The 16057-nt window shown below is 35.3% G+C and overlaps 1 protein-coding gene across 5 annotated transcripts in view; it reads left to right on the top strand.

Annotated features, from left to right (window-relative positions):
* The window catches only part of DYNC1I2 (dynein cytoplasmic 1 intermediate chain 2), a 50588-nt gene that overhangs the window by 30607 nt on the left and 3924 nt on the right, over positions 1-16057 (top strand). For all 5 annotated transcript variants that reach the window (XM_060016594.1, XM_060016592.1, XM_060016596.1 and 2 more), the window contains 9 exons: positions 1429-1524; positions 1752-1914; positions 2028-2127; positions 2618-2743; positions 3638-3784; positions 4147-4260; positions 4593-4726; positions 5617-5761; positions 15671-15811. In XM_060016594.1, coding sequence (XP_059872577.1) covers positions 1429-1524; positions 1752-1914; positions 2028-2127; positions 2618-2743; positions 3638-3784; positions 4147-4260; positions 4593-4726; positions 5617-5761; positions 15671-15811 — 1166 coding nt within the window. The remainder of the gene's footprint in view (positions 1-1428; positions 1525-1751; positions 1915-2027; positions 2128-2617; positions 2744-3637; positions 3785-4146; positions 4261-4592; positions 4727-5616; positions 5762-15670; positions 15812-16057) is intronic.

Here is a 16057-nt window from a genome sequence, read left to right as displayed (position 1 = left end):
ACGTCATTATCATTTTGATTAAGTTGGAGGTTGTATCATTGTGTGCAGTATACAGTGTCATTTAAAGCTTTCTTTCCTACAGGTACAGTTACATTTTTATTGCTTATACTATAGAGTTAGAAAGATTTTCATAGCTCTCCAAACCTAACACTATGTGTGTGGTTTGGCAGCTGGTGTGGCCTACAAGCTGCATTTTGTTTGCAGGGTAAAGGCTTATCTGTAGGCCTCCTGGAGTGTGGGTAATTGCACAGGCTCGCCATTGGGGAGAGACAGGATTGGAAGCAGTCAAGCGGAAGAATGTTATGCCATCCCATTGCCACCTTGTAGCAGAAAGACACAATCCCAGCAGTGCCATCTGGTTGTTGCTATCTAGTCAGCTGGCCTGGCTGCTGGGACCATGACTTGGCAGCTGGTTCCCATCCTTGACTATTCTTTTGTGTATGTCGTATGTATGCGTGTTTTAGATAATTTTGAACATAGGTCGGGGAAATGACTATAACTAACAAGTAAAGTCCCCTTACTGAATGGGCTCTTATTACTTGAGATGCGCTTTGCTGCAGACGCCTGCTGCCATTCCCTCATAGACAAATGACACATCTGTTTAGGCAATAAAAATAAGCATTTGCTTAATAAAAATCCATCTCAGTATGTAGTGAAAGAGAAGGTAGGCAGAGTTGTATGTTCTAGAACATTTTAAAATAAGTAATTTAAAGTTATTTCCTGGTTTGGGGGTATAAGGGGAGATTTAATAATTTTTAAAAGTCTTATAAACATTGTATATTATCTCAATATGTATTTTTATTCAAGTTAAGAAAACATTATGTTAAGTGCTTATTGCCACATCATGTAACAGTAGATAATGAGACTTGCATTTAAAATGACAGAATAGAAAATGTGGTCTCATAGCTATTATCTTTAAAATCTGCCTCTCAAATAGCAACCTGAGAGTTAATGTAAGCCGTCTTTATGCCATATGAAGACCCATTAGACACTGATGGTTTCAGATCACAAGTAAGCAGCCAGCTCTGTAGGCTATTTTAGACATTTGATTTTCTTCATTTTACAGCATTAATGTGTCAGCATGCTACATAAAACTATGTAGGAGTTGCATGTTGTTCTGTCTGGAATGATAAATGCTTGCAAGCTTTTAGAGATTTCCACGAGGGACTCATCCTAGTTGCTTATATATCTTATTTCAGTTTATGTTGCTACAGAATTTGATATGACTATTGCTGAGTTACCACATAGGTATGTATAAAAACCAAGAAGTTCCACTTAATTCTTTTTTTAAAATTGTATTGATAAAATTTATATTATTTGTACTCTTTTGCTTTTATCTAAAGAGTTGTGATACTTTCTGAAATAATTACCTCAAGAGTTAGCAGTTATTTTCATGAAAATAATTTTTGTGTTATTCTGTTTTTTCAGATGAAGAGGAAGAAGATGACGTAGTGACTCCTAAACCACCTATTGAACCTGAGGAAGAGAAAACTTTAAAGAAAGATGAAGAAAGTGATAGTAAAGGTATCTTAAAGAATTCAACTTTAAAAAAAATAATTTAAAAAATTTTGTTGATTCCTGTTAAGACTGCTTTTATTATTTATATATTAAAGTAGACTGAAATGCTTTAAATCAAAGAGGTGAATCTGCTTGGAAAAGAATGAGTGGCATTCATTGACGCAAATTGTGATAGTGAGGTGACATGATTTGAGTGGCATAAATCCGACTTCAGAAAAACGTTTGTCTCACAGCCCCCCCGCACGAGCTGACTGAAGAAGAAAAGCAGCAAATCTTGCACTCTGAGGAATTTTTAAGTTTCTTCGACCATTCTACAAGAATTGTAGAAAGAGCTCTTTCTGAGCAGATTAACATCTTCTTTGACTACAGTGGAAGAGATTTGGAAGACAAAGAAGGGTAATGTTTAATTGCTAAAATTATGGGTTCAGCAATGTTGAATTACTTTAAGATTAAGAGTGGGAAGTTATAACACAGTTGTTGGGTTTTTTTTTTTTCGTCTTTTTCTGTAGAGAGATTCAAGCAGGTGCTAAACTGTCATTAAATCGACAATTTTTTGACGAACGTTGGTCAAAGCATCGGGTTGTTAGTTGTTTGGATTGGTCATCTCAGGTAAATTATAACATAATTGGTTGCTATTAACTCATTTTTTAATTCCAGTAAGCAGGTAGTTTTAATTGTGGAAACTTTGTGTAATTAAATCAATGTATATTATTGAAATTACAATGGATGATGGTTCTAAGGTTATGGTTGTCTTATGTACTTAGGAAGAAAGGATTGGAAACACTATATTTAAAAATCAAGAGTTTATTTATGCCACAGCCCAGTTTTACTAATTTTAATTGCTCACCAAATCTCCTTTGGATAGAATTGCAACACATATTTTAATAAAATATTTTAACATTAAAACATTTAAAATAACTAAACTAATTTAAAGTTTTACTAATGTTCCAGCAAGCATAACTCTAGAGATATATTTCTTGGTGAAGTGTTAGGAATTTGTATTTTCAGAATAATTTAATAATAACAGTTGAGTAACTAGGAATGTAAAACAGTTCTCATTATGCATAGCGTTTTTTTCCCACTTGATTCTTGCGAGCAGTATCCAGAGTTACTTGTGGCTTCCTATAATAACAACGAAGATGCTCCTCATGAGCCTGATGGTGTGGCCCTTGTATGGAATATGAAATACAAAAAAACTACTCCAGAGTATGTGTTTCACTGCCAGGTAAGATGGTCTTTTAGCAGTCTTTCCCAAGTTTAAGAATTCACTAATGAATTTAGACAAGTGCCTTTCTTCTTTTCTTGTCAACATAATGATTTCATTGGATTGGCATTTACTAAACCACCCCATATTTGCAAACAGATGTTAACGAAAAACTGAAGACTTCTCAGTTCAACATGATCTGCGTTTTCTAGCTTTTCTGACATCTCTTATGTTTAATCACACCTAAAGTCCTTTGCAGTTGTGATTTTCTGTTATTGTGATTGATTGTATAAAAGGAATCTTCTATAAAATGTCTTTTCTACAGGGAGTTTCTCAGGAACTTATTTGCTGAATATACAATTAGATGGTTGGCCCACTGAATTACTTATACATGGCCTGAGGAGTTGGAACTAGATAGTTTTAAGTAGAAACATATGTTTGAAGTAGGAAACAGATGCAGATTTTTAAAGTGGATTTAGTGGGAGGTTAGAATTTGCAAACCTTTCTGGTTGCATAAGTTATAATCTTTTAATAATATCATAATTCTGCAAAAACACTTAACTGAACCAAACTAGCATATACTCTGTTGTCAGATTACTGTCAGAAGCTAAAGTAGAGCCAGTTACCTTCTGATTTAATGATGTAATCAAATTAAATAATTTTTGCTTTCTTCGATAAATTTCTTAAACATTTCTGTAAACAATCATTACATTTGACTTTTAAGCAAAACTATTCTAAAGCTGTATCTTATGTTCTAAAGCAAAATGAAATTTTAAAGTATATTTATTTACTGGTTTTTTATAGTCTCTGATAGTTTACAATAAAGGGGAAAATGTTTTGGATATAGATTTATTTTTATAACTTGTCATGCTTCTTCCATTTGAACCTTAAATATAAAAATCTTGCTATTTGCAGTCAGCCGTTATGTCTGCTACATTTGCAAAATTTCATCCAAATCTGGTTGTTGGTGGTACATATTCAGGCCAGATTGTGCTGTGGGATAACCGTAGCAATAAAAGAACTCCAGTGCAAAGAACTCCACTGTCAGCTGCAGCACACACAGTAAGTAAAGGGGTTATTTCCATTAGATTTCTGTCTTCTTTCACCATTAAATACTTAGTAGTGTCCATCAGAGTAGTCTCAAAATGTGTTTCCTTTGATGTGTGAATTTCTCATCATTTAGCAACCAAAACTGAAGGCTTTTTTTTTTCTTTGTATTTTTGGAAATCTATTTTATTAGAAACTTATCTCTCTTCTGAGATAATGTTTTGCTAATCTACGGAATAGCATCGAATTTCACATTAAAAATGCCATCAAGATATGAGACTGGATATGAAACAGAATACCTGTGATTATACAGTAAAAATTATTTCATTTTTTTTTGGTAAAATAATCCCAGAAAACTTTAATATCTCTTTTTTTAGCATCCTGTATATTGTGTAAATGTTGTTGGGACACAGAACGCTCACAATCTGATTAGTATCTCTACTGATGGAAAAATTTGTTCATGGAGTCTGGACATGCTTTCCCATCCACAGGTAGGTTAAACTTGGAAAGCTCTGAAATTTTGAGGCAAATATTGGTTTTTTTTTTTTTTTTTTTTTTTTGGTATTTTTTTAAGTCTATGTAAACCCTAGCTTATGTTTTTCATAAATGTTTTATAATAGTATTATAGTAATAGTTTATAAATCTAAACATGTATAAATGTAATTTGTGGTGTATATACTTCATTTTCAAACCTGCTTCATTTAATCAAACTAAATTTATATAAGTATAGTAAAATAATTGTTTACAAACTAATTAAGACTAGAAAATTTTCTTTAAAAAATTATAAGTTTACAAAATAATTTACTCAATTTTTTCTGTGTAGGATAGCATGGAATTGGTTCATAAACAGTCAAAGGCAGTCGCTGTGACATCTATGTCCTTCCCTGTTGGAGATGTCAACAACTTCGTTGTTGGGAGTGAAGAAGGTTCTGTGTACACAGCATGCCGCCATGGCAGGTAAATCTAAACTGGAATTTACAATTATTTAAAATTCTCTCTTGAATAATCGTATTAAAACAAATTGCCTCTTATTCAAGTAGAAATCTGTCCTAGAGCCACTCGTTATTTGTGACAAATTATTTAAATTCAGGTATATAAAATTAAAACTTAAATACTTTTTTAAAATAAAAGGTTATTTTGGATCATGATGTGTTCTGGATTTTGAGGGTTGTGGTGTGTTGTGATTTTTGTACGTGTGGACATGCTCACAAAAGTTAGTGGTAGGAAGTAGCATTCAGCAATTACAAATACAAAATGCACATGCCACATACTGACCTTTAAAGTTGTAAATAAGATTTTCAGCTGTTTTTCCATCTTGATTTATTTGGACTTTGAGCCTTAGTTCAGTCCTCCTGATAATCGCACAGTAATGTCACATACACGTTTTAAATTGACTAGTATTTCTCCTGCTGTTCAACCTGTTTTGAAATTGTCTAGCTGTACCTTATCAATTGCTTCCTTTAAAAAAAAAATTGAGGGTCCAGATTTCATCTCAAGTACAAATCACCTTCACTTCAAAGCTTTTGATTTAAAAGTAGCCCAGATTCTCTCTCTTACATGTAGCATTCATTTGTCTCTATCCCACCACCTCAGAACCTCAGATATTGGACTTTTGATTTCTGTCATCTATAGCATGATGTTTATGGTTCCAAAATGTACTTAACCACTTTAGTAGCCTTATCAAATCTGGATAGGTAACACTCAACATAATTATTCTTATGTGTTACGAGCACAGAGTTAAGTTTGTTGAAATTATGTCAAAGTGTAATAAATAAACCCATGATAAAATATATTTATAAGTGCCCTACTTACAAGAGATTTCCCTATTTTCACTCTTAATGAAACAGCAAAGCTGGAATCAGTGAGATGTTCGAGGGACATCAAGGACCAATTACTGGCATTCATTGTCATGCAGCTGTTGGAGCAGTGGACTTCTCACATCTTTTTGTCACTTCATCATTTGACTGGACAGTAAAACTTTGGACAACTAAGGTATCTAAAAACAGATGTCTAGTCAAGTACTCAGGTTTCTGACACAAGGTGGTGCTCTATTACTACATGGGAAAGACAAAAAGCCTCCTAATAGCTTACAATGATTTACTGATAGATCAAACCTAATAAGTTACACAGAACATGAGTGAACAACTAGATGTTGAAGTTTTCTTAAAAGTATGCTGACAAGTGTGGTAATCCCACACATGACCCAAGACCAATCTTCCCACCACTTCAGGCTTTTCAAGCACAGAACTGCTTACCCTGAACTGAGTTGGAGGAAAAGCCGCTGAGGATCTCACATGGCACTCACGTAGCTGCCCTATAGCCCAACACAAAAGCTGTGCATTTGCTCTTTGAAGAGCTTTTAGAGGCTGTTCAGAACTGCATTGGCTCACAGAGCTGATGGAAACCGGAGAAAAGATAGATAAAACCTGAGGTGTATAGTAAGTCTTATACAGTGAGACTATACATCATAAACTGGAATCATTAAGAAAGTATTGTGTAAATACTTCTGTGTAAATATATATGATGCATATATATTTTTGTTTTCTGCAATACATAATTTAAATAGTTTGTTTGGGTTTTAATAAGCTTTGAAAAACCATTTATGTTATAAAGTGCTTCCGATCCTACAGCAATTCCAGATAGATGTGACATTGCCATGCCTCATTGAAAGTCTCAAGGCAAATCCAGGTAGGGAACATTTCTTCCTGTGATAGGCCTTGTAGTTTCATTTGAGTCCATTTAAAAATTAAAGTGCCTTGACTTTTCTGTCTGGCTTTTCTGCAGTATTACATTGCTGCTGGCAAATCTGCATACTTGAAATATCAGATTCTATTTAAATTAAGTTAAATTTTAAGCTGTGTTTTTTCATGTTTCTGTCTGCCTTATCCTAACTTTATTTGATTCTTCAATTTCTTTGAGAAAACCTAGTGGTCTTAAGAGATATTCTTCACTATTACAGTGGAACTCATTTATTTATCAAATGCTGGCCTCAGAAATCAGGGATGAACTCACTATTCACTCTTGTCCTTTCTTGATGCTTTCTTAGTGAGTTAGAAAACTTTCTCTTAAAATTGAACGTTTTCAGGTTTGGGATTAATTAGCAGGCATAAAAATAGCATTTAAGTCTAATGAAGGAAAACATATTAAATAGTGCTTAACACAGTGTCTAGCATGATAGGCACTTAACAGTATTCATTCAGTTCCTCCTTTTCCTCTTCATGGAGATTAGACGCTTGGTTTGAATGCATATACTGTCAATCATCTGTTTTCTTTCCTGGATTGTTCTTGAATTTTTTTTTTTTTTTTGAATGAGATTTATACAGTGGCAAAAGGTAGAGGTAGAAGATTCTCACAATCACCAGCAAAGAAACGCATAATCCAGCTAGTAAAACCAAAGCAAGATGCAGAATTGGAAAGATGAAGCCAACTCTCTCTCTCTAGGCTGTAGGCAGCTACGTAAGTGGCTAGATTTCTGGTTATGCCTTCACCTGAGTAGTCCTTTATATAGAGACACAGGAAATGTTACATCTTTCTTAGATTGTTGGCCAGCTTCCTTTTTCAGTAATTGAAAAGAATCTTTTATCTATTTGTAGATTTATTATTTTTAATATCTCAGGGCTTCAGTTTGCCATCCTTCTTTTACCTTTAAATTTGAGGCTTCCATTCTTACATATATTACCAAATAGGACTGGAAAATGAAGACTTCATCTTGCCTAAGCAAGAACAGAACTTATATTTATGATAGCAGACTGATTGATGCTTGCTTTTGTGGTACTACACAGCTGGTTGATTGGTGGTTGATATTTTTTGTTCCTGTATTTTGCTGTATTTCAACATAGAACTGCCTACTGAATAAGAATGACAGCCAGGCATATCTCTTTCTTTGCTAATTGAGCTAGGCATTGCTTCCTTATGTGAGCTTCATATAGAAAACTCATTTATTCATTCAACTGTGATACATGGCTCTCCACTCCCCACCCCCACCATGCATACATACCTCTCCAATGTTAGTGGCCAAAGGATAGGACAACACAGAACAGGTACTTGCTATAGAATAGCAAGTACCCTGTAGAACTTTATCAGAAGAATTGCCTTTTATTCTGACTTCACACAAATAGTTCTACTCTATGAAGGGTGGAGCAGCAACAGTCTGCTGAGTATTTTTTTTATTTGGCCATATTATGGCTCCCAAGGTCATTGTTTTGATCTTGGATTTATACTTCATAGTCAATTGTGTTGCTGGTATTCATTTTTTCCCTGAAAACTTGGTAGAGCCTCTGTGCTCTCCAACACAATGATAATGAATAATGGGCAAGGTTTTAAAATAATCTCTTCTTAAAGACATTGTTCCAGTTCCATTTTAAGCTTTTTACACCAGTATCTTCACATTCATGAATTTTACAGACTTTAAATGTTTTTCTTTGCCTTTACTTTTTAAGTGTTTTCTGACTCTAGGAATTGAGCCCCCATAAACTGGGAGAACGAATCGTTAGATATTGCTGTGTCTTTGTATCCTTTAAGATCTGTCTCTGCCCCAATAGCGAAACAAGATTCTTTCTTTTTCTCCTTTTCCATAAGTCCTCTAAAAAATCCCTAGAAATCTCAATTTGTTACTGCCTCAAATTTAGTTTCAAGTAATCTACTTCTGTCATCTGCTTCTAATTTTTGCAGAGTCAGGAATTTTAATGTAGTGACAGAGTTCTGGATCATCAAATTGTTTACTTTTTTGAACTCAGTTATTTTTAGTAAAGAAGATGAAGATCGTTTTCCACATTTTGGTGAAGGTTAATTTAAACCAGCCAGGACATTGCTTCTAATATATTTGAAGGACACTGTTAACTTTTTAAAATACCAAATTTGAAAATTCACAGCAGAAACACTTTGGAAGTCCTGAAAAATGGTAGCAAGAATATGTGAGGAGTAGAAGCTTCTTGAAGGTAACTTGAGGATTCCATAAGCACTTGATTAGGGATAGACCTGATAAATGAGCTTAATATTCCGACCACATTTAACCATACTTGTTACAGATTACTCTCAAAATATAGTAATTATTTATTTGGAGGGCAAAATGTTTTAATGTATGCACAAATATATTCCAGATTCAACACTTACTTGAAAAGCTTTAACCTTTTTAACTCTTAGAAAATACCATAGTAACTTGTTGGCCAGTGTCCAACCTGTCCTTTGCATAGTCAGAAACTCAATTTTGTCAGTCTACTAGACTTGATTAGCTACGGAGTGCTGACTAGAACTCACAGGCTTCTAAGACACTGATGCATTGGAGAAGGTCAATTTATTAATTTACAATGAGAAACAACTGCCAGAAGGTCTAAATACTCATGCTCGCCTGACCAGCTCATTGTTCCCCTGTAGACAACCCACACGGGAAGCCAAATTATAATCAGAAGGTTGCTTGGTTAGCAAGGAGTTGGAACAAAAGAAGATTTCTGATTTGAATGTGTAGTGGCATCAAGCAAAGACAGCGTGATTCATTCATCTTCACATAGAGATAACCCTGCCATGGGTGGTAATCCTCAGGATCCATTGACTGAGATGCTGCCTCCTGAGCAGTGCTTGAATTGGGCACTGTCTTCATTTTTCTTGTAAGACTGCTTCTGTATATTTCCATTGCTTTTAATAGACACATTCCTTCTGAAAAAGTTAGTATCTTCCATCAGGTTATATAGGAAGGTATTTCCGCCCTTAGAGTTGTTTCTTTTTAATGAGAATCTGTTTATTTCTGTGCTGATCCAAGTGAGGACATACTCACTTCCCATTTCTCTGGAGAGCACCTCACTGTTACGTTCATGGATTTACTGTAGGGACTCTTGGTTATTAGTCTAGAACTCCCCAGTTACCCCCAGAAAAATACAGAATTACTGTATTAGTTTCCTGGGGCTGCCGTAACAAATTGCCACAAACTGGGTAACTTAAAATAACAGAAATTTATTCTCTCACAAGAGGCTAGAAGTCTGAAATCAAGGTGTTAGCAAGGTTGGTTACTTTTGGAGGCTCTAAGGAAGAATCTGTTCCTCTTTCCATGCCTCTTTTCTAGTTTTTGGTGGTTGCCAGCAATCTTGTGCTTTTTGGCTTCCAGCTGCATCACTCCAGTTTCTGCCTCTGTCATCACATGGAGCTTTTCCTACTTGCCTCTGTCCAGATTTCTCTCTTCTTTTAAGACAACAGTCGTGCTAGATTTAGGGCCTACTCTAAGCAGTATAACCTCAGCTTAATTACATCTGCAAAGGCCCTTTTTCCAATATCGACACATTTACAGGTTCCACATAGACTTGAATTTGGCAGGGGGCTGGGAGTGGGGGGACACTATTTAACCCATTACTGTAAAGAGCTCAGAAAAAAATATGGTTTGTCCCTTGATCTTACAGTGTTTATTTATTTATTCACCACTGTACTAGAATGAGTTACCTTTGATTATTCAAATGCTATCTATTGTTCAAAGAATGATACATTCTTTTGATTCATTTTTTTGAAAAATATGTTTGCAAACCTTTTGTTTATAAGAATTTTAGAGCTGCAGTGACCTTTAGACATCATGTAGTTCAGTAATTCTCAGTTTTGGTCACATTAGAATCACCTTGGCAATTTTAAAAAATTCTAGTGCTCACCTGGCACCCCAGACTGATTAAATCATAATATCTAAAGAGACTCAGGCAACAGCATAATTTTGAAAATCCCTCCAGGGTTAGCGGGATTACAATGTATAGTCAAGATTCAGAACCACTGATAACCTTTGTTTTGTAAATAAGGAAATAGGGGCCTGGAATGATGAAGTGACTTCTCCAAAGCCTTAAAACTAGTTATTGGTAGCCCTGAGATAAGAGTTTATATCCTACACCCCTCTTCAGCTCTTTCCTGCTGCCTCTCTTCCATTTAGGCAGAAGTTCCCTTCAAGTTAAGAAAAAGTATTACTATTAAAAAGTACTTCAGATGATCCATTTGGGATTTTAATTTGCAGTATCATATATAAAATTAATATATTATGAAACAGTTTTGGTGTTGTATGTGTGCTTTCTTTCTCTTTGAGGGGGAAGAATTGTTAATCCTTGGATGACTGTGTTTTTTAAATTAAACTTGAAAAAAATTACAAAGGTTTCTAATTACATTTAAAATTTGGGAACATGTTGCCATTTATTGTATTTTTATTTTTAATATAATCTTTTACCCAGTTATAATGCATCCTGCCTTTTGCCTCTGGCTGCATCACAGTCCACCTAATAGATGAAATATTTTATTTAATAATTTCCTGAGATATTCAGCAATCTTCTTTTTCACTTGAGATATAATTTTTATGTAAGTTTTAATCTAATTTGTATATAACATTTTTCATATTTTATAAAAAATGGAATCATATGATATGTACTTATTTGTATCTGGCTTCTTTTGTTCAACATATTTGTGAGAGCCATTTCGTATTGTTGAAGGTAGTTATAGATTGTTTATTCTCTCAGATATATACTATTCCCGTATGTAAATATACCATAATTTGTCCATTCTGCTGCTGATGGTATTTGGGTTGATTGTAGTTTGGGGTTGTTATGGATAATGCTGCTATGAGCATAGTTGTAGGTGTCTTTTGATGGACACAAGCGCTCATTTCTGTTGGGCATATACTTAGGAGGGAAGTACTTGGCCATAAGGTACGCATTCACTCTGCTTTAGTTGATACTGCCAAGCAAATTTCTAAAATAGTTTTACCAGTTTATAATTCACCAGTGGCATATGAAAGTTTTCCTTGCTTTACAACCTTGCTGACACTTGGTATTTTCTGCCTTTTTTTTTCATTTTAATTACTCTGATGGGTATAGTTGTATTGCAGTTTGGTTTTCATTTGTATTACCTTGAGACTAAAGAGGTTATCTTAAGCTCCTTTCCATGTGTTTATTGGCCATTTCTTGAAGTGCCTGTTTAAGTCTGCCTATTTTTCTGATAACCCCTTCTTTAAAAATAAAACATTAATATAAAAAATCTTGTAGACCAATACAGATTCTTATAGAGTCGAGCATGTGTACATGACTGTGAACAACTTCTCTTTTAAGTCTTTGATGAGAGACCATAAAATTGCCTAAAATTGGGATTTTCTTGAAGAAGTATACAAGTGCCTCAGGATTTACAGGTCTTAGCACAGTGTTTCTTAATCTTTGTTGTGCATCAGAATCTCTAGTGGAGCAACACCAAAGAGACTGATGAAGTACATTGAGGGTGGGGCCCTGCATCTGGAGTTTTTAAAAACTGCAGATGATTGTGATACTCATCCCAAGTTGAAAACTACCTCAGAGGGAGACTTCACTTGGCATTGTTGCCAAGGAGAGTTATAGGAAAATAATGATCTTAAGAAGGAAAAAAAATCTCTTAGTTTCTGTTTTTAGCTTACTTATAAGTTTTGTTAAAATTTTTGTTTTCTTAATTACAAACAGACATTTTTGGCTATTAAGATAATCATGCAGTTGACAGTTACTGTGAAAATTTTAAATATATAATTTTAAACTTTTTATTATAGAAAATTCCCAGTAGATTCAGAAGCAGAAAGAGGAATATAACGAAACCATTGTACTCATTACCTAGCTTCTAAAATTATCAACACGTGACCAATCTTGTTTGATCTATTCCCACTTATATTCCCTCCCCAGTCCTGGATTATTTTAAATGCAGACATATCATTTAATCTATAAATAAGCAGTATGTATCTCTAAAAAATAGTCATTAAAAAAAAAACCTGTAATACTACCATATCATTGTCACACCCCCCAAAAATGAATAGTGATTCCTTAATTTCATCAAATAGCCAGCGTTCCATTAAAAACATTTTTTTACTATTTACTTGTTTGAAGCAGGATCCAAATGAGGTTCGTTTATTTGCAATTGACATATCTTTTGAGCCGCTCTCTTAAAGTAGGGTTTCCTACCCTGTCTTGTTTTCTTGCTACTGCTGTTGTTGAAGAAACCAGGTTGGTTGTCCTATTAGTTTCTCACAGTCTGGGTTTTGCATTCTTATGGTACTGTTCATATTGTCATGTATAGTTGTAGATGTTTATAATTCTGTAAAGAGAAGCTTACCCTCGTGAATCACTTGGTGTCCTCCAGTCCTTATGTTGACATCTCTTCATTCTTTTTGGTCGTTTGAAGCTTATTCTGCAGTAGGTTCCTCAGGAGGTGCTTGTGGGTGCATTATTCCCATATTCTGAAGAGCCTATCTGTTTATGAAGGTCAGTTTGGCTGTATGTAAAATCCACAGTTTACATTTTTTTTTTGATTACTTTAAATATGTTATTCTATTGTTTTCTGGCAAAAAGCATTGTCAGAAAGTATGATGACGGGGCTTCCCTGGTGGCGCAGTGGTTGAGAGTCAGCCTGCCAATGCAGGGGACACGGGTTGGTGCCCCGGTCCGGGAGGATCCCACATGCCGCGGAGCGGCTGGGCCCGTGAGCCATGGCCGCTGAGCCTGCATGTCCGGAGCCTGTGCTCCGCAATGGGAGAGGCCACAACAGTGAGAGGCCCGCGTACCGCAAAAAAAAAAAAAAAAAAAAAAAAAAAAAAGTATAATGACAATCTGATTTTTTTTTTTTTCTTTACTCAAGACTTGGTCTTTAAAAATCTGCATGATCAAATCTTTTTTTTTTTTTTTAAGGGTTGAATGTCCTACATACACAGGATTTTCTTTAATATGAAGTTTCAAGCTGTCTTTTCTTTTAGGAGAGTTCTGTTAAATTAAGATTTTTGTATTCTATAGTATTGCTTTGGGTTTTTTTAGGGCCTGCCATTATAAGTATATCTTTGTTAATCTTCTTTGTCTATCAGTTTTTTTAAAAATTCACTTTATCTCTTCTTTCTTTTTTAAAATAACAGTGTTATTGAGATACAGTTCATATACCATAAGAGTCACCATTTTATAGTGTACAATTCAGTGGTTTTTGGGTTTTATTAGAGCCATCCTTGTGGTATGAAATGATATCCCATTGTGGTTTTGATTTTCATTCCCCTGATGGAGAATGATGTTGGGCATCTTTTCAAGTGCTTATTTGTATTTGTAGATCTTCTTTGGAGGAATATCTATTAAAACTTTGCCCAAGTTTTAATTGGGTTATTTGCCTTTTTATTAAAATGTTGTAAGAGTTCTAGATACAAGTCCCACTTATCAGGTATATTATTTCCAAATATTTTTGCCTATTGTATAGGTTGTCTTTTCACTTTCTTGAGGGTATTATTTGAAGCATAATGGTATTTAATTTTGATTTAGCCCAATTTATCCTTTTTTTTTGTCATTTGTGCTTTTGTTATCTAAGAAATCATTATCAAGTCCAAAGTCACAATGATTTACTCCTATGCTTTCTCCTAAGTTTTATAGTTTTACCTCTTATATTTAGATCTAAGATATATTTGAGTTAATTTCTGTATATGATGTGAGGAAGGAGGGGTCCAACTTCGTTCTTTTGCATGTGCATATCCAGTTGTCCCAGCATCATTTGTTGAAAGGCTGTTCTTTTCCCATTAGTTGTCATGACACACTTATTAAAGATCTGCCACAATAACTTTGTGTAAGATTTGAGTGAGATCCTTTTTTTGTTGGTTATTGTCTAGTAGTGAAATGAGTTTTTCTCTACATTTAAGAGGAAGGGAATGGCAAGGTTAGCTTTTCTGGTTTCATAGTCTAGGTTAAAGCTCTTCTGGGTTTTTTGCAAAGTGGGTATATATCCCTCTATCTTGTACTTTCTGAAATGTACCTTTTTCCGTTCCTCTCCACCACCTTTATCTGAACCTTCTCTTTGCTTTGTCCCTATTGTGCTGTATTCCACAACTTGGATTCCATTCCTGGCAGTTTCTTTTTGGTGAGACTGTCTTGAAAAGGGAGCTTTGATTTGTTAATTTTGCAAGTTTATCAGGCTCAGACTGCATCATCAGACCTTACTTATACTACACTGGAGTCTGCCTGCAATTATTTATAAATCGAATTCTGTTGAACTCCCTCCCAGTCTCTGCTCCTGCTCTCAGACTGACCCCCACACTGTCCAGTGAGCACCCGCTGTGGACTGTGAGGCTCTTCTGTTCTATTCTCCAGCTGTCAGAAGCCCTCGTGCCTTCCCATACTTCTTCCCGCACAGATGTACTGTGCAGATCTCATAGTAGTCCAAGGTTTGTTTCCACCTGCTTACATTTGGAGCTTTGTCTCCTGATTTTGTTGTAGATGTTGTCTGTGAATCTTTGGTTTTGCTATCCTCATTGCTTTGTCTGGGTTTATGGGGAGATTTAGAGGAGATTCAAAAAGTACACTGCCATTGCTCCCATCTTTCCAGAATCCTCTCATTGAAATGTTTTTAAAGCACATTCTGTTCCTTTTTTTAAACAGTATGGTGTCTACAAGTTAAACAGAAAATGCAATCCAGTCATTGATTTTGTTTTTTAATTAATTTATTTAATTTATTTATTTTTGGCTGTGTTGGGTCTTTGTTGCTGCGTGCAGGCTTTCTCTAGTTGCAGTGAGCGGGGGCTCCTCTTCGTTGCGGTGCGCGGGCTTCTCATTGCAGTGGCTTCTCTTGTTACGGAGCATGGGCTCTAGGCGCATGGGCTTCAGTAGTTGTGGCTCGCAGGCTCTAGAGCACAGGCTTAGTAGTTGTGGCACATGGGCTTAGCTGCTTCGCGGCATGTGGGATCTTCCCGGGCCAGTGATCGAACCCATGTCCCCTGCATTAGCAGGCAGATTTTTAACCACTGCGCCACCAGGGAACCCCAGTCATTGATTCTTAGTTCATAACTCCAGGTAATTCTTTAGTGAAACAAATTATAGGAACTTTTTCTAGGCTGAGTTAAGTATCATAAAATGTTATCATACCTGTTGAATGTATGTCATATTTTGACTGTGCTAAAAATCAACTTTTCCCTTTCAGAATAACAAGCCTTTGTACTCATTTGAAGATAATTCAGACTATGTTTATGATGTTATGTGGTCACCCACCCACCCAGCCCTGTTTGCCTGTGTGGATGGCATGGGTAGGCTGGATTTGTGGAATCTCAATAATGACACAGAGGTGAGCAGGAAAATAACAAAAATTGCACTGAAAAATAGAAAATTGGAGATTTATTGAATAATTTGTGAAATTCCTTTTATCCCAAGAAATGTAAAAGGACTCTGTGATTGTAGCTTCATCACAAAGAAACCAAATAAGCTTTGTACCCTAAATAATAAACACCATGCTGTGCAGAACTGAAGGGAGAAATATTGTTGCCAAGAGGACTGGGGCATTTCCTTTTACTTCTAAAAAGCACTATCCTGT

Source organism: Delphinus delphis, chromosome 7, assembly GCF_949987515.2.
Source record: "Delphinus delphis chromosome 7, mDelDel1.2, whole genome shotgun sequence".
Taxonomy (NCBI): domain Eukaryota; kingdom Metazoa; phylum Chordata; class Mammalia; order Artiodactyla; family Delphinidae; genus Delphinus; species Delphinus delphis.
The sequence above is the reverse complement of the archived record's forward strand: the minus strand, read 5'-3'. Positions and strand labels throughout refer to the sequence as shown.